The sequence below is a fragment of the Elgaria multicarinata genome, chromosome 7, assembly GCF_023053635.1.
Source record: "Elgaria multicarinata webbii isolate HBS135686 ecotype San Diego chromosome 7, rElgMul1.1.pri, whole genome shotgun sequence".
Classification (NCBI taxonomy): Eukaryota; Metazoa; Chordata; class Lepidosauria; order Squamata; family Anguidae; genus Elgaria; species Elgaria multicarinata.
The window spans coordinates 56,570,448-56,593,900 of NC_086177.1; the positions used below are offsets into that span (position 1 = coordinate 56,570,448).

The 23,453-nt window shown below is 38.6% G+C and overlaps 1 protein-coding gene across 4 annotated transcripts in view; it reads right to left on the minus strand.

Annotated features, from left to right (window-relative positions):
* ROCK1 (Rho associated coiled-coil containing protein kinase 1) overlaps positions 1–23,453 on the minus strand; it is a 90,593-nt gene that overhangs the window by 18,975 nt on the left and 48,165 nt on the right. For all 4 annotated transcript variants that reach the window (XR_010025663.1, XM_063130614.1, XM_063130613.1 and 1 more), the window contains 17 exons: positions 23,292–23,358; positions 22,131–22,219; positions 20,707–20,755; positions 18,730–18,865; positions 18,436–18,527; positions 18,074–18,320; positions 17,616–17,722; positions 16,702–16,852; positions 13,882–14,042; positions 11,455–11,639; positions 10,239–10,308; positions 8,514–8,608; positions 7,432–7,597; positions 6,766–6,859; positions 6,445–6,533; positions 5,350–5,538; positions 2,104–2,269 (listed from right to left, as the gene is read on the minus strand). Coding sequence is in view for 3 of the 4 variants with exons in the window: in XM_063130614.1 (XP_062986684.1) it covers positions 2,104–2,269; positions 5,350–5,538; positions 6,445–6,533; positions 6,766–6,859; positions 7,432–7,597; positions 8,514–8,608; positions 10,239–10,308; positions 11,455–11,639; positions 13,882–14,042; positions 16,702–16,852; positions 17,616–17,722; positions 18,074–18,320; positions 18,436–18,527; positions 18,730–18,865; positions 20,707–20,755; positions 22,131–22,219; positions 23,292–23,358 (2,153 nt within the window). In the remaining variant the exon portion in view is untranslated. The remainder of the gene's footprint in view (positions 1–2,103; positions 2,270–5,349; positions 5,539–6,444; positions 6,534–6,765; positions 6,860–7,431; positions 7,598–8,513; positions 8,609–10,238; positions 10,309–11,454; positions 11,640–13,881; positions 14,043–16,701; positions 16,853–17,615; positions 17,723–18,073; positions 18,321–18,435; positions 18,528–18,729; positions 18,866–20,706; positions 20,756–22,130; positions 22,220–23,291; positions 23,359–23,453) is intronic.

The following is a 23,453-nucleotide window of genomic DNA, read 5'->3' on the forward strand; positions in this document are numbered from 1 at the left end:
GGGGGGGACCTTGCCACATATATCCCAAATTCAAGTTACTGTTTCAGAATAAATGGGCTAACTAAAAAAAAGAAAAAAAATAGTGGCTACAACCAGAATAAATCATGAGTATGTAAAACAGATAGAATACGGTTTTATAGTTCTTGGATTTATCAAGGCTTTTTAACTATGTTTTCTTATACTGCCTTTATAGTATGCTCTACAGTGGATTCCAGATTTTAAACAAGCACACAGGTCTGAAAGTTGCTACTTTGAAATCTGCAATCTACTGTAGAGCATACTATGAAGATAATCAATCTGGTGGAGGAATGAGAATATATTACTTGTGCACATAACTCCCATTTTATTGTCCTCAGAGTCTAAAAGCGTAATCCTAAATGCACATTCCTGGGAGTAAGTACCATTGAACTGAATAGGATTTATTTCTAAGTAAACATGCATAGGATAGCAGTACTAGTTTTAAAGTTACTGTTAACTTATTCTTCCTAACATTTCCCCTATGGGTGATTAACATAGATGTTTATTATACTGGGTTACCTAGCTGATAGACTTTTATCTGTAGGGGCTCAAGTGCAAGTTGCTGGCATTAATAGATGGTAGGTGCAAGAAACTAGAGATGCACAATCTGGCAAGAGAGAGTGGGTGCTATGAACATGAGCAAGATAATGGTTATATTTGGAAACTTAAATGGTTTAAAACTTTTCTATCATGTTACAATTTTTCATATGAAATTATAATCAAAGTATTGTTTTTCCTATGTAATCTATCCTCTTCATTCCAACTCCCTGTTCAATTTATGGTCAGTATCCAATGGGGCCCAATGGCTAATGTAAATGACATTGTTTTAGCATAAACTATTTATTTATTTAAAACATTTGTGTCCCGCCTTATATCATTAGGAACTCAGAACGGTGTACAGATAAAAGCATACAGTATAAAACAATAGATATACACAGCTAAAAACAAATTAAACCATGAACCAATTTAAAACAATATATAAGTTAAAAGCAGTAAAAACAATTAAAACAATGTGCCATTTTAGTGAATTTAACCATTAGGGTTAAACTATCTCTAGCGCAATGCCAATAGTGTCATCTGGAGTACTTAGTTGGCTATCAACCACCTAAGGAATTAATAGATGATTAATTCCTTTGTAATGCATTCCACTGTTAAATTAAAAGTGCAAATACAGATGCGTATAACTACTACTTCAATATAGTCTCCTTTTTGCAATTCTGAAGGATATAATCTAATACTGAAGGATATAATACTGAAGGATATAACCAGTCATTATTAGAAGGAAAGCCACCTTTAATATATTATTTTTTGTTTCCTATTACACAAATACTTAAAAACTAAAACTAAAGAAGCCTCAAAATATCATGGGCTTAAATATCTTTAAAATTAATCAGGTAAAAGGGAGAAGATAACAGTCCTAGCTTAAAAGTACAAAACAAAACTGAGGTGCACAGAATGGAGGGTGCAACCTCTGAAGCTGGGTCATGCCAAACACTGTAGCCAATGCATGGCCATCTCAAGCACCGAGAAAGTCCATGCCAGTAGAGTGTCGCTGGAGGTTGCGGCTACTCTAGGCAGCCAAGTCTTTTGTCACCTTTTTGTTGTTGTTGTTGTTTTTTGTTTGTTTGTTTTGTGGAATGGCAATTTTAAACCAAGGAAAGCCCAACAGGCGACATGGTAAGCCACCCTGGAACCCCTTAATCTCACTGCAGGGAAGTGGTTACCCGGGGTGATTTTTTAGCCATCATTGTTGGGTTTTTCTCCCCACACAAGACATGCTAAGCCAATGTGGTTTTCTTCCCAATGCTAACCATGGTGGTTTAGCGTTACTTGTTAATGAGGAGCTCAAGCTTTCACATTTTCTCTGTACATAGAGAAATACATGGAATTCCACATCCTGCCTTTGGGATTAAAATCTTAAAGTTACAATACTCACATTTAGCACAAAAGAAATATAAAATAATGAAGACCAAAAGAAGAAAAATATAAAGAAAATGTTTTTTTTTTCTTTAGACAAGGTGATATCTTGTCTAAAAACTAAAGTAAAGCCTGAAGAACAAGATACAAAAACAATGAGCATCCTACCTATAACGTTTCCATCAGTTTCATCTGGCTGAAGGCTGGCAACACTGGTAGAGTCCATGCCTTGTTGTAGGTCAGAAATTTGTCTGCGCAGTTGTTCTATATCACTCTCCTTACTATCCAGCTGCATCTGAAGTTCATTCTTGCATGTAGACTCATCCACAATTTGCTGCATTCAGTAAAAAATATAAAGAAATAGTCTTCCAGTATTTATAACAATTAATTTAGTAATAATAGGTGGTAAAATCAATATTCATACTGTACGAAAAAAAGGTAATTATTTTCAGATCCTTTATCAGAAATTGGAGGAAGATACATTCATTATACAATATTGAATAATTAAAATACTAAACATAATTCCTTTTAATTACACAAGCCAGAAAGGAAGATTTTGTCCCTAACTGGGTATAAGCAGAGAGGCACATTCTAGGAGTGGGATGCCACCTTCTGGAAGTAGGTAATTAATGATTACCTTAGTCATGGGGTCCCCATCATGGGGTCCCCAGACACCTCAATACCCCCAGAGGCCTGCCACGGTATCTGCAAGGATATCGACTCCCCATCTGCACCAAAATACACATACAAAATCCAGTGCATATGATCCCCCTCTGCAGCTCCTCCAAGACATTTCTTCCTAGGCCTTTGCTGTACATGCCTACTTCCATTCTGACTGGATGGCAGTAGGCCTTTGGATTGGATGGAGGGGAGAGAGAAGGATCAGTTCTAGCTCAGCTCTGTTTGAACTGAACCAGTGCATTGGTGGTTTGAAGGAGGAAAGGTAGGACAGAAAATGGTGTGGATGCAGCTTTGGGAAGAGCTGAAAAGAACAGAATGGGTCAAAGGGAGGAGGGCAGGAAAGGGCAAGTCACAATCAAGTGGGAGGGCAGGAAATGTGGGCTAATGGGGCCCTACAGAGAGCAAATGGGGCCATGAGAGGGAGTGGAAATTGGAGATATGCGTGTTAGATAAATGGGACATGTACTTATGGATTGATATCTCACAAGGTGCAAGTATGTGAGAGAAATATTTCAAGGTGCAAGTATGTGAGAGAAATATTTCAAGTAACTTGTTCAAGAACACCCAGTTTCTTGAACAAGTTACTTGTCCTTTGTGACTAGCCAGTCCCTTGAGGCATCCATGTTGTGGTGATGCTCATGAAAGTTTCTGAAAGTTTCAAATTTTTCACGGACCCATCCTACTCGCAAGCTGGAACTGCAAAGGCTTAGAAAAGGAACAAGAACTAGAGATCCAACAGAAAAATATGAAGGTATGTAAAAAGAAAGGCTGCATATCAAATGGGATTGAAAAAGAAGGGGCTATTTTACTACTCATATGCAAAAAGGAGATTCACCAGATAAGTAAAAAATCTTTCTCGCTTCAATTATGTGTACGGAGACATTTTGCCTATGGTCAGAGCTAATATATGGAAACAGAACTTACAAAAATCATGAGTGGACCAAACAAATTCTGATGCCTTCTGTGTACCTATCATTAAAATCCTGTAATGTACTCTGTAGTGCCTATCAGGTATATCAGCATGCAAATGGTATGTTCCCATGACCCTTTGACACATGACGTGGTTGTTTGAATATCTCCTTAGCTACATAACATAGTTTAACCACAATGTTCAACCTGTCTGAAACAATGTTCAGACAGGTTGAACATTTAACACGTATCAATTTTCAAATGGAAGACAGCTTTTAAGAATACCACCAGTGAACTCTTGAATGAAACGGATTATCTAGATCCATTTCAATCGGGCTTCAGGCCTGGTTTTGGAACGGAAACTGCCTTGGTCGCCCTGTGGGATGACCTCTGTCGGGAGAGAGACAGGGGGAGTGCGACCCTGTTGGTTCTCCTGGACCTCTCAGTGGCCTTCGATACCATCGACCATGGTATCCTTCTGGATAGGTTGTCTGAGCTGGGAGTTGGAGGTACTGCGTTGCAGTGGTTCCGCTCCTACTTGGATGGCCGATTCCAGAAGGTGGTGCTGGGGGATTATTGCTCTGTGCCGTGGCACCTAAGCCATGGGGTTCCACAGGGCTCTATCTTATCCCCTATGCTGTTTAACATATACATGAAGCCGCTGGGGGAGGTTATCCGGAGATGAGGACTGAGGTGTCATCAATATGCGGATGATACCCAGCTCTACCTTTCCTTTTCATCAAACCCAGGTGAGGCAGTGGCTGTTCTGAACCAGTACCTGGGCACGGTAATGGACTGGATGAGGGCTAATAAACTGAAACTCAATCCAGACAAGACGGAGGTACTGTTAGCGGGTGGTTCTTCTGTCCGGCGAGGTGATGTTTGCCCTGTCCTGGACAGGGTTGCACTCCCCCTAAAGGATCGGGTCCGTAGTTTGGGGGTGCTCTTCGATCCAGAACTGTCACTTGAGGCACAGGTGAACTCAGTGGCAAAGAGCACCTTTTATCAGCTCAGGCTGATATACCAGCTGCGCCCTTATCTGGACAGAGATAGCTTAGCTACAGTTATCCATGCTCTGATAACCTCTCGTTTGGATTACTGCAATGCGTTATACGTGGGGCTGCCTTTGAAAACGGTCCGGAAACTTCAACTGGTGCAAAACAGGGCAGCAAGGTTATTAACAGGGACTGGCCGGCGAGATCACATTACGCCAGTCCTTTTACAACTTCATTGGCTGCCAGTCCAGGTCCGGGCCCAATTCAAAGTGCTGGTATTAACATTTAAAGCCCTAAACGGTTTGGGGCCAGGTTATCTGAAGGAACGCCTCCTCCCATATGTACCTACCCGGACCTTAAGATCATCTACAGGGGGCCTTCTCCATGAGCCCCTGCCAAAGGAAGTGAGGCAGGTGGCTACTAGGAGGAGGGCTTTCTCCGCTGTGGCACCCCGGTTGTGGAATGAGCTCCCCAGAGAGGTCCGCTTGGCGCCTACACTGTACTGCTTTCGTCGCCAGCTGAAGACCTTTTTATTCACTCAGTATTTTAACACTTAATTTTAACTTAAATTTAAATTTTACTGTTTTAACTCTGTATTTTAATCCTATATCAACTTTGCTGTGTGGTTTTATCCTGGTTGCGCTTTTTATACTGCATTTCGTAATTGTGTTTTAAACTGTTGGGTGTTTTACTGTGGTTTTAATTTTTGTGAACCGCCCAGAGAGCTTCGGCTATTGGGCGGTATAAAAATGTAATAAATAAATAAATAAATAAATAAATGCATTTGATATAATAACACAGAATCAAAATAAAACAAAAAATCGCTTACCGCTTGTATTTCATTAAGCTCCTTCTGGTATTTTATTACCATCTGATTAAATTTCTCCTTTTCTTGGTTAAGTTCCAATTGTAATTTTCGGTTTTCTTTCTCTTTTTTCTTGAAATCTTGCATGTTTACTTTTTTTCTATCTAGTTTAAAATCTTTTCGATTCATAATCTCAGCCAATTTGTTGACAGCCTATGGTATATTAAACAAATATAAGCATATTTGAATAAACATTAAAGCTCTTCACAGTTATGCTGCAATAGTAGAAATTAAGCACAGAAGAGTTCTATTTTTCACAATTCAAGTAAAAGTAGATAATAAATTTACAATTGGAATACCTTGTTGAAGACACTATTATATACATTGCCTTTTTATACCACTGATAACACAACAGACAATAAATAACGTTTGAAGGTAATTTACATACCTCCCCATAGAAATTATTGCAACTACTAACATCTGATCGTTCTTTACAAAGCAAAAACTCACAAAGCAGCTTTAACCTGTGCTGATTTTAAACCTATAAACATATGAACCTGCTTTATACTGAAGTAGATCACTGGCCCATCTATCCCGACATTATCTACTCTAGTAGCACTTCCAAGCCCTGCTACTGGAGATATTTTTACTGGGGTTGGGAGTTACAGATCAGTCCTGCAAGAGTTGAGCACTAAAGCACATGAACCACCCAACCATATGCTCCACTTTGTGCTTTTGGAGGGCAAAACTTTGTATAAGAAGGGCTTATGATATATTGAGGTACTTGAAATGCTCATATATTTGATACTTTATGTTTTTATTATTTTATTGTGGACGTTACCACAGCATGATTTTTTATAATTTGGGAACAAGTTTAAGCTTTTTAAGAAAGTAGTATATAAATGATCAAATCAAAGTTTTCAAGAAATTATTTTGTGGGGAAAGGGCTGCATATTGCTGGTCCAAAATCGCAATCAGAACTTTTTCCTCCACTGTAATAATAATATTAGTATGAAAAGGGACTTCAATAAGAAAACACAGTTACATATATAAAGTAAGACTGATGCACTACATTCTGAAGGAAGACTTCAAGATAGCATCAGAAGAAAAGATAAATACCTGTGTTTTAAGGGTCCTTTCCGTGCTCAGGTTCTTATCGTACTGCATTTTAATGAAGTTAATTTCTTCTTCTTTCTTCAATTTATAGTCTATTAAAAAAATCAGAACAAAGGTCAAATGTGGCATTTTATGACATTGAAATCAATTGCACACTATGAGATTTCCTTCATTCATCAAATATTCATCCTTTAATCAAAACACAACCACAAGCTATGCCACTATATATTCAAGCAAGAATGTGCCCTTTCTAGTATTATATATTCTATTTTAAAAGTTTCAGATATCTTTCATAAAACCATTAATATCGAAAACATGGCATACCTTCTTCTTGTATCTTAATCTTCTCATTTAGCTCAGAATTTTCTTTTGTTAAAAATGCCACATCTTTGGTTAATGTATTATTTGTTTCTTCAAGCTAAGCAAACAAAAAAAAACGTTTTGTTAAACCACTGACATCTACAATTAATTTTCAAAAATAATATGAAGCTATCTGTTCTTGCCAGACTTCCTAAAATGCATATCACCTCTACTGTGGCTCTGAAATATAGAACAGGCAAACTCAACCATCTAGACAATACCCATTTTTGTCCCATAATTTATTTATTTTTAAATTTTAGATTAGCCTGTTCTATACCAGGCATACCCAAGGCACATTTGGTGATGTACTCCCAAAAAATTGTATTGTTAGGCAAATAAATTTTGTTTTAAAATTGTCACACTAATTCAATGATGTACACATCCCTACGTGGAATGGCTTCTCCTATCATTTCCTTGAAGGAACTAGTTTGCATATGTATTTATGTGCATGCATCAAGTCTCTCCACTGAAATAGAGATTCCTGTGTTTGTTAGAAATATATATATAAAAATCAGAGCAACATGCGTCTCTGGATTAATAGTGTAAAGCACAAAACGTAGGGATTGGTGGATGTTGCTTATTCTATAGGATATTAAATTTAATTTTAATGTTCATCACGAAGTAACTTACCCGGCTTACAATATTGTCCTTATCAACAATTTCTTGTTTGTTTCGCGATGCTACTTTCTTGCTCTCCTGAGTTAGTTCGAAATACTGCTCTTCAAGGAGAGCACGGGCCAATTGCTCAGATTCAGCTTTTGTTTCAGCCAGATCTAACTGTGCAGCAAGAGTTTCTCTGCAACACAAAATTAATACTGTTTCCAGAGAAAGAGTGTTGTGTAGTCTTTATAGTGTGTTAGACTAGGAATGGGGAGGGACAAGTTCAATTCCTCACTCATCAATAAAGGTCGCTAGGTGACTTTTGACCAGTTACTAGCTTCAAGTCCACAAAACAATAAGCCAGAATTCTGGGGAATCCTGGCTTATCATCCACAAATAGAGAAGGGCTAGCAAAACATTCATAAGGATAAGGGAGTCTGCTACCTTTTCTATATTGTGGGATGGAATCTATTTCTCCTGGAAATATGGCTGTGGTCCCATTTCAAATTGGTGGTCATCACTACATTTTGTGGTGGCAAATTCCATAGTTTAACTATGCACTGTGTGAAGAAGTATTCCTTTTATCTGTCCTGAATCTCCCACCAATCAGCTTCATGGGATGACCCTGAGTACTAGTATTTTGAGAGAGGGAGAAAAATATTTTAGAATTGCTATGAGGCAAGACAACAGGTGGGCGGTGTTCCTGCCTAACACTCTGTTTAGCTCTAGAATGTTCCAAATGACTGTTCTGCGCAGGCGTATAACCCACATATGTGAGTCATAGAGGCCAGGAAGAAGAATAAAGGGAAGTATTCAGTCCAATTTTATTGTTTCTAACAATAAAATTTTTGCAGGGAGGTATTCAATGTTAGTCCTATTTAGAGTAGACCTGTTGAAATTAGTGCAACTTAAATTAGACTAATATTGGATACAACCCATTACTTTATTTGAGTTTAACTACTTTGTTCTGCTAAAAATATAGGGCACAGTCCCAAAGAAATGCATATTTAAATTCCTTCGGTTTCCAAGGGAAAATTATTTTTAATCTCAGTGAAATCAATGGGGCTAGAAGTGCTCAACTTTCAAGGGATTGTGCCCATAAATGGACTTACTTTTCATTTTGTAATTCTTGTACTTTTTTCTGAGTTTCTTTATTCTTTTCCTCAATTTCTTCTTTAAGTTCTTTAACTTGAGTTTTGTAAAGTGTCTGCAAATGAAACAAAAAAACCATCATATTGTTTTCAAAAATGTCTAATCATTTAGACATTTTTGTTATAGCACATGACTTTGCATACATAATGAAAATTATGGCACAGTGTCTTCTACCTGAAGTACCTTCTATAGTTATTTATTTCTAACATTTATATGATGCTTTACTCTAGTGAGTTTATTAGTGAGCAGAAATATGGGCTTCACAGAGTTCCAAAATACTGCTACTAGACCTGTATAATTTGACACAGTCGGTAGATTTTAGATGTCTCTGGCTGAGGTAGACCCTTTGAAGGGCAGCTTCTAAAGTCTGCTCCATTTCTTAGATGGGCCTCTAATAGTTTTCTCACCCTTTTCTCATAGACTCTTATCTCAAGATGAACTAGGAGGTTTTCACTCTTAATTAGAAGAGACAATTAGCTTCCTAAGCTGGATACTTTGGGAACCTGCGAGAGAGAACCCCCATCCCTTGCTCCTTCTGAGAGTGGGGAGGGATGTAGCCTGTCAACTCCTGAGAGGGAAGTAGGCACCTAGCAGAATTATTGGTAAGATGAACAGTACCAGGTTCAATATGCTAACGGTCCTTCGGCCAGATGGGACAGGAAGTGCAATGAACTTAGTTTGAGCTAGTGGTCCAGTAAAACTGAGAGTTCATTTAGAGGGCTTGTTGAGAGTTAAAATTCATACTTATTTTTTATGGGAGATATAAGGTTAACACATGGCTGCATTGTCAATCTGGGACCACATTCAGGAGTGCCATACCCTCACAGTCCAGCCCACATGAGCCACACTACCAGTGGCTGCCATTCACCATCATCACCCCCATACCCAGTAGGGAGGGACTGGCCAACTCCTCAGCCTCAGCAGCCTAATGCACCATCTGGCATGCAAGTAGGTTCTCTCAGTTAACAATGCAATACATCCAGAACTGTGACATGATTTTTAAACATAGATTTCAATTGTTTGGGGCACAATGGAATACAGGGTGCCGTTACATGGAAGGAAACACAGACATTCTTTTGGCATAGGAAAAGATGGGGGAAGGGCCATAGCTTAGTGGTATAGCACACACCTGCATGCCACAGGCTCCGCCAGTCACTGTCAGGCAAACTGGGCAAGATGGACCAATGGTCTGATTCCATATAAAGCAGCTGCTTATGCTCACAGCTTAACTTCCTTGAAAGATCTAGCTAGAGGTGGTCATGCACTTTCTGTCTTCCTGGGGAAAAGCTTGGTGACTTTGGGGCTACAGAAGTGCACTCTGGGGTACGGCAAGTGCACTCTGTGAGAAATGACAGTGAAACTGATACACCTCAGCTTAGCCTGTTGTTTAGCCTGTTGTTTAATTACTCCTAGAAGGGCATTTTGCATACCACAACACAGTATTTTGTCTTAGTCTGCTTGTCAGCCAACTTTTGTAATGGAAGCTGTAGTCAATGAACTTGTTTGTACCCAAGCTTGCATGTGCTTGCCCTGTCCTGTCCCATCCTTCCCCAACCCCACTTCTCCCATTCTCGATGTAAACATACAAAACAAAAATAGAAAACCACTACAATTAGGTTTATGCAAGATTTACACGATAACATCTTTAAAGAAATTGCTTTTGTAATATACTAACAGAACCTTACAGAGAAATACTGCTCAGCTTCTAGTTGATCTTGTAGTTCACGCATCTGGCCTTCATTCCCTCTGTACTGCCTTTGAGAGAAGAAAATGGATGAGTATTATATATGACGAAAGGCCAGGTGTTAACATAGTGGCTGGTTAATTCCAACCCGCATAAACCTTCTGTTTCCTTAACTGCACCTCAGCCAGTCAATCACCAGGCTGTCTCCATTCTCACCCTCTCCTCTCCCCCATCTTTGACACAGCATTCAAATCTCAGATACAAACTCAAACAAACTACTTCTGAACACAGCAGGTGTTGTAATCAAGCAATTTAACATCTAAGTCAGGGATGGGGAACCCTTTTTCTGTTGAGGGCTACATTCTCTCAGGGCTATTCTGTCAGAAGCTGTATCCTAGTGGTAGGCAAGGCCAAAGCCAGTGATTGGCAGAGCCAGAGCCAAAAGTCAATGGAGCCACTGCCTTTTCTCTCTCTCTCTCTCTCTCTCTTTCTGACATCACCATTCCTCCAGTGGGCTGCTGGGGGAAGGACAGTTTAGTCTTGCCAGAGGTCTGATAGTTTGCAGAAGGCTTTTGACATTAGGCCTCAGATCGTCTATGCCTCTTCTACATCGTGCACAAGATGTGACATTTGCCCTTAGACAATTTAAACTTAGCAAGGACAGTATCCAATACGGCTATTATGGCTCCACTAGTTCTGTTGCACTGATAGGACACACCACTAGTGCAACAGGACCTAGCACTTCCTACAGCAAGCCTGGAAATGACCAGAAACACTTATTTCCAGAATAGGATAGGTCAATGGAGGATCCTGGTAGCACGTGGAAAGAATAGGATACTGCCAAAAGTATCTTGCCCTAAACTTTCAATTTAAGGTTCTATGCCCCCACAAAATGAGTCTCAGACAGAATTTGTTCTTATTAGCTAATTATAAGACAATTGTAAAGTTAAGAATGGTTCCTGCCTACAAAAGTAGAAACAAATTTTCCGGGAGCTACATGTTCACACTAAATAGTTTAGAATGAACTTGAATCAGGCTCTCCCTATCACAAAGGGAGAACTAAAAATGAGAATGACATTTCCATGAGCTCATTTACATATTACTAAACAAATATATTCATATACTGAAATGTATGGATATTTTGCATACAGAAAATTATTCACTAATATTTGTAGATCATGGGATAATGCAATTAATTTCAAATTCAATTTACTTACTTCGCCAGTTGAGCCAACTCAAACTCTGCTAATCTCTTTGCTTCCAACAATGTATTGATCTCCTGTTTTAGCTGCTTCTCAGAACCTTTTAAGCTATCTGTTTCTATAGCATACATCTTAAGTTCATTCTGTGTCATCACTCTCCTGTTTATCTCATGCTCCAGCTGAAGTGTCAGATTCTTAACCTAACCACACAACAAACAATTTTAAATAAACTCCTAGATTTCTGAAAAAGAAATATTTCATATATAATTTAAATACTATTCCACATTAAAATATATAAAATGTACAGGATAAAATTATAGCTGAGATCCAAACAGATAATGATCCCTGGGCAGATATTTCTTTTATCTTTCTTCTTTAAAGATCAGAATTCTATGGAATACTGAAAGATGCATTTGAAAAGATGTTCATTTGGTATGACTGAAACACCTTATCATAACTAGTTGTGGGATTCTTTGGTTGAGCATATTTAGTGGTGAGAAAAAGTTTGTGAACCCTAATGGTAATTATGGAACTTCCATAGTTTTACTATGATAGCATTCGTGAATTAAAACCAGTCCTTTTCTAAATATCCAATAGGGTTTATATTAACCAATTCCAGGCTTTGTGAAACAAAACTATTAAGCAAACAATGAGTACCTAAGGATCAGAGTATGTGCAAAAGTGAAGCTCAATTAAAGGGAATAATTAGTATCCGGTGTTTAAGTAATTAGGTAGATCTTCAGAGGTGAGTTTGGGAGGCCCCACCCTATAAAAGGCCAAGAACCTTTGTGAGTTTGGTCTTCACCATATGGTTGTGCGGAAACAAGTCATGCCATGATCAGAAGAATCTCTAGGGACCTCAGAAAAGCATTTATTGCTGCTCATCAGTCTAGAAAGGTTTACAAAACCATATCTAAGGATTTGGAGTTCCATCAATTCCATCAATCCACTGTCAGACAGCTAGACTACAAATGGAGAAGGTTCAAGACCACAGTCACTCAGGAGCAATCATCCTACCAAAATCTATCCAAGAACAAACTGGCGCATCATTCAAGATGTAAAAAAGAACCACATCCAAGAAGTAAAAAAAGAACCACAGAGTGACATTCAAGGATTTTCAAGGCTTACTCTTGCCTTGGCTAACATGAATGTTCATGACTCAATGATCAGAAAAACACTGAAGAATTGTGTTCATGGGAAGATAGTCATGAGAAAACCACTGCTCTCTAAAAAGAATATTGTTGCCCATCTGAAGTCCGCCATGGATGATCCCTAAAACTTTTGGAACAATGTTCCAGAGTCAAAGGTAGAACTTTTGGGCCTCAATGAGAAACATTATGTTTGGCGAAAAGCAAATACTGAGCTCGAACAGAAGAACCTCATCTGAACTGTCAAGCATGGTGGTGGGAATGTGATGGTTTGGGCTCACTTTGCTGCCTCAGAACTTGGACAGCTTGCCATCATTGACACAAACAAGAATTCTGCAGTGTATAAGAAGATTCTAGAGGAAAATGTTAGGCCATCTGTCTGTGAGCTGAAGATGAACTGAAAAAGGGAGATGCAACAAGACAATGATCCTAAACATATAAGCAGATCTACAAAAGAATGGCTGTGGAAAAAGAAATTCAGCTTAGTCAATGTTCAGACCTAAACCCCATGAATATGTTGTGGCAGGACTAGAAGGGAGCTGTTCATACAAAGAAGCCCTCAAATGTCACTGAATTGAAGCAGTTCTGTAAGGAGGAATGGGTCAAAATTCCTCAACACTGATGTGAAAAACTGTCCAAAATTTACAGGAACTGCTTACCTGAAGTCATTGCTACTCAAGGGGATGCCACCAGGCACTAAATTTAAAGGTTCACGTAGTTTTTCACACATGAATATTGAATGCTGAATCAGTTGTAGATAAATAAATGTTAAACATAAAATTTGTGTGTCATTTGTTTAATCAGATTATCTATCGTTCTTTATCTAGGATTAAGAGATTAGATTAAGATCTAATCACATTTTAGCTTGGAAATATGTGACAATACAAAGGGGTTAACAAACATTTTCTCGCCACTGTAGAATAGCAACATACAGAACATCCTTAGAAAAGAACGAATTTTTCTCAGTTCTAAAGCTTTCCATAGCTCAATGCAGCAAAAGGAAAATCCAAGAAGTTTGATAACAAACTGCATATATTTGTTTATGGCTTTCCAATTCTGCCATCACCGTATACAAGAAAGCTTTCTACTGCAAATACATGAGAATTCAGATTGCAAGAATTCGGAAAACGTTTTAGATTGCCGCACTTATTTTTTGTAAAATAAATTTAGAACCATGTAATTTGGTTTGGAGCTACACTCAAGAGGGTTTTTTTTAGAATCATTTAACTTTTCTTCAAGTACCTTAAATTTATGTTAAATTTGGCACAGAAAGTAGCAATTTACTTTTTATTACCTCATCTTCCAGTCTCTCTTTCTGCTCATTAAGGTGCTCCAGCTTCTGCTGAGATTGCTTCAGGTCGAAGTCTAGCATGGAACATTGTTTTTCAATCTGAACTATTTGATTTTCTGCCTTTTCTCTTGCTGCTCGCTCTTCTTTCACCTTTTTTTCAATTTCTAAAGGACCAAAGATGAGCACATTTTAAATACAAATTTAAATAAAAGTGTTTAATCTAGGCTTCTCTTCATTTGTCACTGCTTCCATGTTTTCAGCAGTATTTTACCCAATACCCCAGTGTCTACACATTTTGACCAAATAGCTAGAATGACCGGGTGAGGGGAGATATTAGGTGGTATGAGCAGCCGTAGTAGGCACCAAGGAGCACCTACAATTCACATATATAAGATGCTTTTATGCAGTCCTGACAGATTTAAACACTCAAATATGTTTCATGCTGGGAGAATGGATAAATAATGGCCAGACCTGTCCCAATAGACCTTGTCCTAGAAGCTTTCCCTTGGCTGTTAATCTTTACCACCATCTCTTCATTGCTTTGGAATCCAAATGTTTTTGCATATCAGCGGAAAAAACCAATAGACTCATTTCAAAGACTCAGGAGACAGTGTCTCCTATGGAAATTGTAAACAATAAATATATCTACACTGAGAAGACAGGTGAATGTTCCACATAAATTTGCAGCATGCTTAAGAACATTAGGAGTCCTGCTGATCTGTCTGAAAGTCCACTTAAAGCAGCATCCTGTTTCCCACAGTGACCAACCAGATACCTCTGGGAAGTCCACAAGCAGGAAATAATGGAAATGCCCCTCTCCTGCTGTTGTTCCCCAGCAACTGGTACTCAGAGGCACGCTGCCCCTAATCCAGAAGGAAGCATATGGCCATAGGCTTTTCCTCCATGAATCTGTCTAATCCTATTTTAAAACCACCTAAACTGATGGTTGTCACATCATGTGCCTGCGAATTTCATAGTTTCATTTTCAAAAGCTTCATCATCCACCTCATCCTTAGCATTATTTAATTATTCAGATATCTTGTGAATAACTCCAGGGATTGCTGGATGAGACGGATTATCTAGATCCATTTCAATCTGGCTTCAGGCCTGGTTATGGGACAGAAACAGCTTTGGTCGCCTTGGTGGATGATCTTCGCCGGGAACTGGACAGGGGGAGTGTGTCCCTGCTGGTTCTGCTGGACCTCTCAGCGGTGTTCAATACCATCGACCATGGTATCCTTCTGGGCCGCCTTGCTGGGATGGGTCTTGGAGGCACTGTTTTACAGTGGCTCCATTCCTTCCTGGATGGACGGACCCAGAAAGTGGTACTGGGGGACTCCTGTTCGACTCCTTGGCCATTGGCCTGTGGAGTCCCTCAGGGCTCTGTTTTGTCTCCCATGCTATTTAACATATACATGAAACCGTTAGGAGAGGTTATCCGGAGTTGTGGGGTGCGGTGCCACCAGTACGCTGATGACACCCAACTCTACTACTCCTTCCCACCCAATTCCAAGGAAGCAGTTTATGTGCTAAACCGGTGTTTGTTGGCAGTAATGGATTGGATGAGGGCGAACAAATTGAAGCTTAATCCAGATAAGACAGAGGTGCTCCTGGTCAGTCGAAAGGCAGATCAGGGAATAGGGATTCAGCTTGTGTTGGATGGGGTTACACTCCTCCTGAAGACGCAGGTCCGCAGCTTGGGTGTACTTCTGGATTCAGCCCTGAGCCTGGATGCCCAGGTTTCGGCGGTGGCCAGGAGTGCATTTGCATAGTTAAAGCTAGTGCGCCAGCTGCGCCCGTTCCTAGAGATGTCGGACCTGGCCACGGTGACACATGCCTTAGTTACATCCCGACTGGATTACTGTAACACGCTCTACGTGGGGCTGCCTTTGAAGAGTATTCGGAAACTCCAGCTGGTTCAAAGAGCTGCAGCCAAATTGTTGACCAGGGTTGGTTACAGGGAACACAACTCCCCTGTTAAAACAGCTCCACTGGCTTCCTGTCTGTTTCCGACCACAATTCAAAGTGCTGGTTATGACCGATAAAGCTCTATATGGTTCGGGTCCAGGTTATTTGAAAGAACGTATTCTCCCTTATGAGCCTGCCCGTGCTTTGAGATCTTCTGGAGAGGCCCTTCTTTCAGTTCCACCTTCTTCACAGGCATGCTTGGTGGGAACATGGGAGAGGGACTTCTCGGTGGCTGCTCCAGTGCTCTGGAACTCTCTTCCTGGGGAAGCTAGGCTGGTTCCCTCCTTGATGGGCTTTCGGAAGCAGGCTAAAACTTTTTTGTTCAAGCAGGCCTTTGGAGAATAATCCAGCCCTCCATCTATGTTAATGTCTTATAATTTTGTTGTGTATTTTTTAATTGTTTATGGTTTTGTTTCCCTCCCCCCCCCCCATGTATATTTTAAACTTTGTAAGGCCGCCTTGAGGCCCAGCATTGGGCAAAAGGCGGGATACAAATAAATATAATAATAATAATAATAATAATAATAATAATAATAATAAATATTATGAGGTTAAACAAACAAAATAATTGGATCATAATATTGCTTGATAGACATTTTTCCATTACAGTGCTGTATATTAAACATTATACTTTGACTACTCCCATAAGTAGTAGTTTTGTTTTGCATCAGATGGAGGAAACAGATATTTGAAGGCTTAAAGGTGTCCTACTGACTTTAAATAACCATTTAGCTGCCTTTCCTTCCTTAGAAAGGAAATGGTACATTAACCAATTGGTTATCCAAAGGAAAAATATGAACAAACATTAACAGTATTTTAACCTTGTACATCATTCAAAAAACTATAAGAACTTACCACACATGGCAACTGACTTGGCCTCTTCTATTGACTGATGCTTGTCAGTTAATCGAGCTTTATTTATGTTATGTTCATTTACTTCTTGCTCTAAACGTTGTTGTAACATTTTGAGTTTGTAGTTTAGATCTATTTCTAAATTATTCTTTTCCTGAAATATATTTTTATAAATCTAAATCAGATTAATGCCATACTATATTAAATCTGACATATGTTCATATTTCATGACACTCTTCAATGGCTTTTTCTCTTTCCTCTAAAACTTCATTTTATTTATTGGACATCTAATGGTTTATAATATATAGTTTACCACAATAATGATCTATTACACTAAGAATGACCGTGAACAGTAAAATGAAACAGACACACTTCTATCAGGGTACATAACCTGCAGATATGTATGATGAAAGACTGGACTTCACAGCTTTGCCCCACACAAATTTCCTGACTTGAGGTGTGTGTGTGTGTGTGTGTGTGTGTGTAACTACAAATTTCTTGTCTTCTCAAATCTCCAACAAAATAATTGATTTTAATCTCCTTAGCATAACAACCTGTTTTTATTTTTATAATATTCAGTGAAAAATACATACACTGATAGCATCAGTAAAATAAAAACAATAAATTCATTACAATTATTTCTGTATTTGTAAGCATGATCCACAATCACATAAAATAAAAATACTTTATATGGGCATCAACTGAGCTAGATCATCTTAAATTCAAACACAGTGGCTTATCTGACTATAGTCAATGCCATTGTTTGACATTTGGGAGTCAGAAAGCCTTGCCAATCTATTGCAAATCACCCAAAGATATTATCACTTTCACATGCTGATAAACACTCATAATGCTCTTAAGAACCAAAGATTTATACCTAACGTACATAATAATTTATGCTTCATTATTAACTTTACCTTTTCAGAATGATTAAGCATGTCCTGGGCCTGTTTTCTTTCTTCTTCCACTCTTTCAAGATTATTCTTAATACCTTTGATTTCTTCTTGTAAAGATGTAATCCGAGCTACATGAAAAATTACATAGTTTTTTCTGGTACTGTACTTGCACACACAATCACAAATATTATTAACGTACATAAAATTTTCAACATACAGTAGAGGTCATTAATTAATTTTAAAAAGCACAGTGTTTAAAACATTAGTGTTATGCTATCAACCTGCACTAAAATTTAGTATTTAAGGAAAACTATGCAAAAGATACCATGCAAAAGGCTCAGGAGTTGCAAGTTAAAAGAAGCCCTAAAATTCGTTGTAAGTAATATGATTTCAAAGCTTCTATCATATTTTTAAGCTACATTGTCATCATGATTTTTACTGTAAATATTTTACAAATTACACTGATACACATTTATTACCTTGTAGCTCTCCAATAATTTCTGATCCATGGCTCCTATCCCTTCGTTCTACTTCCAGTGCTGCTTGCAGTTGGTAATAATCTTTTTCCACTTGTAATTTTGCGCTCTCTAGGATTCTGCATCTCTCTTGCAACTCCCTATTTAGGGATTCAAACTGACTTACTGACTTGCTCATTTCTGTGTGACTCTTTCTCAACCGTGCTGCAGTATCCGACTCTGTCCTCAGTAGATCATTGGCCTCTTCAAGCTGTTGAAAGCGAAGGAGAAGTTAGGAAAAAGTAACAGGGGGTAGGATCCAATGAGCATAACTAAACAGATACATTTGATGAGGGAAAACTGATGTAGGTATAGAAATAACTTACTTGCTTTTGCAACTGTGTTATTTTTTCATTTGTAATATGTGAATGCTGACTAATTTTTTTTAAGTCTTCCAACTGGTCTTTCAATGTTGACACTAGAAATGAAGTAAAACAAGCAATATGAATATATATATGTCCCCTAAAGAAATATTTTATTATATTTCTACACAGCTAGTGAAAACAAGCAACTGTACTGAGGTGTAGTCGAACACAGGAAAGCCTTAAGCATAACTCTGAAAAATGCTGTGATTTTCATACCATTAAAAAAATAACCTATAAAAGGAAAATACGGCTTACCTTCATTTTCTACATTCCGGCGTTTCTCATTCTCCTGTTCAACTTTTCTTTGATAATCACTTAGTTTGTGTTGCAGAAGCATATTTTCCTTCTCAACCTGAGTAACTGTTGACTCCAAGTTTTTTCTCTGATTGCCCTGTAAGTTGTACAAAGACACTGAGTTGCATGTTTTAAAACACTGAGGTCAACTGACATAAATTAACTGTATAATGGCTTGTATACAATCACTACACAAGTCATTTTAACATGCCTGGAGAGGCTGCATCTGGGGTGTGTGTGGAGAACATAGTCTATCCCTCAATTACATCATTATTATAACAACTGAGGAGTTCCCCACATTTGCTCTCTTTCTTCACAATCTCCCTGCTGTTGTGCTGATAGTACCTCTCAGGAAAAAGTGACCAGCTGTTGTAGAGTGAGATGAGGTAACTGAGACCTGGAAAAGGCGACTAAGCAGCCCCACCATGGTGGAAGCATCTCTCACAAAAGAGAAAATTTCAACTAGAGATTTAGGGAAGGAGCCTTGCTTCCCAGAGCTTTGCACAGAGGCTCTGGAAAGCTAGACATCAGGAAACAAAAGGGTTCCTCTTATCCTTTACGCACTCTGAACTTTTTCTTTTCCAGCAAAAAAGTCAGCTAGGAAAAAATAAACCAGTTAAATGGATAATCATTTTATCCATTGGAGTTAGTGTTTTTCCCCAGGATGTGTGTGGTATGGCTCTGTGGTATGAATGGGTGTCTTACATGTATGTTTCTCTGAGCATCACCTGCCTTCTGTGAAATGCTGTTTTATTTCCTGGGGGCAAATATGTAATTTGGCATTTGGGCTCAAACTTCTGCCTTGTAATTTAAGTTCTTGGGCAAGTTTCTTTTCTTTTACCCATTTGCCCTCTGGGAAATGGTATTGTGACTGGCCATGCCCACTAATGATAGCCATTTTGTGAGAAAGCACATGATACTCTCTCAAAATTTCAGGTGTGCCCATTGGACTAGATAGACATGTTTCTAATCTAGCAAGGATTTTCTGTAACCTTCCATTCCATGGTCTCTCACCCAAAGGAATCCCCCATTTTTACCCTTTAGCATTCTATTTTCCTTAAGTGAGAATTGAGTTACGCAATATGCAATATAGTTTGATAGATTGTATCACATCACGTTGTTTTCTGGAAACCCAAAGAGTAAGTACAAATCTCCCTGCATGTAGCAAACAAGCATACCAGAAAGAAATGTTCTAGGCAAGATCTCTCTCTCTCTCTCTCTCTCACACACACACAAACACACACACATATATATATCTTAAAAAATACATATGGAACATTAAAAAAAATCCAATTCCCCCACTACCTACAGTATGAAGTGACACAAGCTCAGAAGAACTTTTAGGATGCATTTGGACATAATGCTAAACTCTATCTTACTGTAACATGAACAAGCCTTGGCCGACCCCAGGCCTCACATAATCCTCTGGTTCTCTCCTCCTCCAACATTGATGCAAGGAGAAGTTCAGAAACATTCACTTCCATTTTTGTGAACCACAGCTTCTCATGTCATCCAAACTCAACTATGGTTAACCGTAACTATGGTTTGTTTAAAACAAGCCAACTTTGAACCATGGTTTACGAAACTAACTTGTTTCAACCACAATTTAGGGTTTGGAGGACATCCTGAACTGAAGTTAATGCGGCAACATTATATCATGCGTGCCCAAGTGAAGCATGTGAGCCCAAGAGAAGGCTAGACTTACTCACATAACATTAAATCATATTTTAGTGTTATGTCTGAACACAACTTATTTGATTTTGCTGAATAGTATATCAGCCTCCTTTGTAACCCTTTTTCCTTAAATACATCTTATAAAAGGAGAACATACTATTAAATTCTCATCCGCTCCTACTTAGTTCAGTGTGAAAATCATATAACGACAGTCAATAAAAAAACAAGAAAGGCTAATTAGAACCAAAATGACTGCCCACTTACCTCTTCATCTAATTCCTTCATAATCTTGTCTAATTTAATGTTTGATGTTCTACAAAAAAAAAAAAAATGTTAGAGCTGTTATGTTTTGGTTTTTTTCATCTGTGCCCAATCAATATAGCCAAAGCTTCAAGTACATGGCCAAGACTTCAAGAGCTAAAGCACGTGGGCACTTTGTTCTCAAACTGTCCAGTTTAACACAACTATACTGTAGTAACCCACATCAACAAGGCTCTGTAATCCAGATCCAAAATCCTGTGGCAGTAGTGGCACAGAACAAGCCACTGCAACCTATGCACTCGTCAACTTATTTTCCCATGTGTCTTTTGAGAAGTTTAATAACTGATTCTATGTGGTCATGGAAAAGAATAGGAGGCTTTCTTCACACATGCTGCCAGAGTAAATCTGGGAATACCAGTGATATGATTGTCTTGTTTTAAATGTGCTCAGAGCCAGAAACCTCAGATTAAGTAGGTAGCATCAAGCGCAACTGGCGCTTACGGAAAACTTCTCCCTTTCTAGCACTTTGCAATGCTATGTTTGAAGATGCAATTAAGAAATTTGAAATATTTTATAGTGCTCATAATATGTGGTCTAGCTAAGAGCCAAAACATAATTTGACAAGGTGTAGGGTAAGCTCTAATGGGGAATGGAGATTGATCAAAGTGGCAGGAAACGGCAGATTCAAAGGGAATCTCTCTCTAGCACAGTATAAAAGGATCTAATCTAATCCTTAACGTTCCCATTCTTCGCTCTGAAGATACCCTTCAAAATTCCATAAGTGCCCTTTGTGTCTCTCTCTTCATAATGCCAGCAGACAAACCCATCCCTGTTGCTACCACCAAGTCCTCATAGTATTATTCAAAACCGTTGTCCTTAAAAAGCCCCAAGCTCAATACCCAATTCCTGTAAGTGAAGGGAGAAAGAAATATTTAGAGCAGACTCGAATAAAGACTGTCTGCTGATTCTGTTCCACATGTGGTGCATGTCGCTTCTGGAACAGAGATTTAGAGCTTCAGGGGGGGGGCAACTACAAATGAGTGGAAATGCTTGTTTCTGGAATAGGACAGGTCAGTGAAGCTTGTATATGGAAGTTCTGCTGACATGTCCCATTCCATAAACAAGTGATTTTGTTAATTTCGGGTCTTGGCCCCAGAAGTGCTAAACCTCCTTTGTGTGAGTGGTGGGTGCTGCTTGTGTAACAGAATTGACAGGACTAGCTGTACATGAAGCAAAAGTGGCTGAGAGTACCACATGCAGATGGACAGCACTGGATAGTGCCGTCTGTTATATAGTGTGACAAAAAAATTAAGGCCAGCTTTGACTCTCATGGTATACACACATAAAATGTTAACATCATCATTACCCCTCGATATAAAATTTATACAACTGAGGTTTTGAAGTTCTGAAAACATTAAATGTGTCACCTGAATTTTTGTTCCATTTCATCTTTCAGTTGCATTTCATTATGTAGCTGTTCTTCAAGCTGATAGATCGTTTTTTGCAAAGATTCCAGCTTCAGATATAAAAGACAGAATTAACAGAAAAGCAATGCTTTATAGGAATGTCAAATAATGGCTAAATGATATACAATCAATTTTAAAACAGTCATATATAATTGTTTTAAATGGTTTTCCACATCTTGGCAAATACTCTTACATTAAAAACTAGGACACCAAATTTCAACTGACAGATTAATCAACACTTATTGTTTAATCAATATGCACATATTTTAATCAGTGCTACCACAGGTTGAGGATACATTCACTTAATTTTTGAGACAATTTTGGTTCAGTTGTGTTGTTGTAGTAAGTAATGCCAAAGGAAAAAAATAAACATAATGTTTTGTCCTTAAAATTAGTGCAAATTTTGTTTAATTCTTAAGTTACCTTAAGTTATCTTCAAAATACATCTATATGGATGTTATAGTAATTTAAGGGCTCAATCCTATGCATGGCTAGCTGTGGCATGCTGGGAGTTGTAGGACTTTTATCTGTTTAAACATGTACAGATTGCACACCAAATGCATTTAAAATTAACCAATTAAAATGCAAAGGATTAGTCAACAAAAAACCTTAAGAGGCAATCCTATGGTCCATGGAGTGAGAGATCCACCCCCTCCCCCTCATAACTGGTGCAGAAAGAATCATACCAGCTGCTTCTTCAAGTTCAGAAACTTCACCTTGGAGAGGGGGAAAATGGGCATTTCAGTGGGCAGGGAGGGCAGGGGACTGGTGAGGCCAGGAGTCAAGTTATCCTGAGCCGCTTCCTGTCAGGTTCAGGCCCAGTCTCCCTGGTGTGTATCCCGAAACAGACTCAGAGCCTGAAGAAGTAGACTAGCCAAGACAGGAAGCGGGGGAGGAAATTCTCTAGGAGTCAAGGTGGAATCTTCTTAATTGCTTTTTAAACAGGAGGCCCAGAGATCATCTTCCCTCTCTTCCCACTCCTTGTGAATTCAGTCTTTGTCAGAGGGGGAGGGAGCATCGGAAGTGACAGATCTCTGAGTCCGCAACGTGGTCAAATGGGCAGAGTTGAGAGGAGGTGGGAGGTGGTCCACTACAATGTTTAAAAAAATATATGAAACATACCAAACTTTTATCTACATTGGTGCTTGCCCTGTTGTCATTAGAATTTGCTGTACAGCCGGATAAATACCTATAAACACAATTTCAACATTTTTTAAAAAGATGTAACGAAAGACCAAACATTTATTTTCAAAAGCATGAAAAACAAAATGTTTTCATATAAAA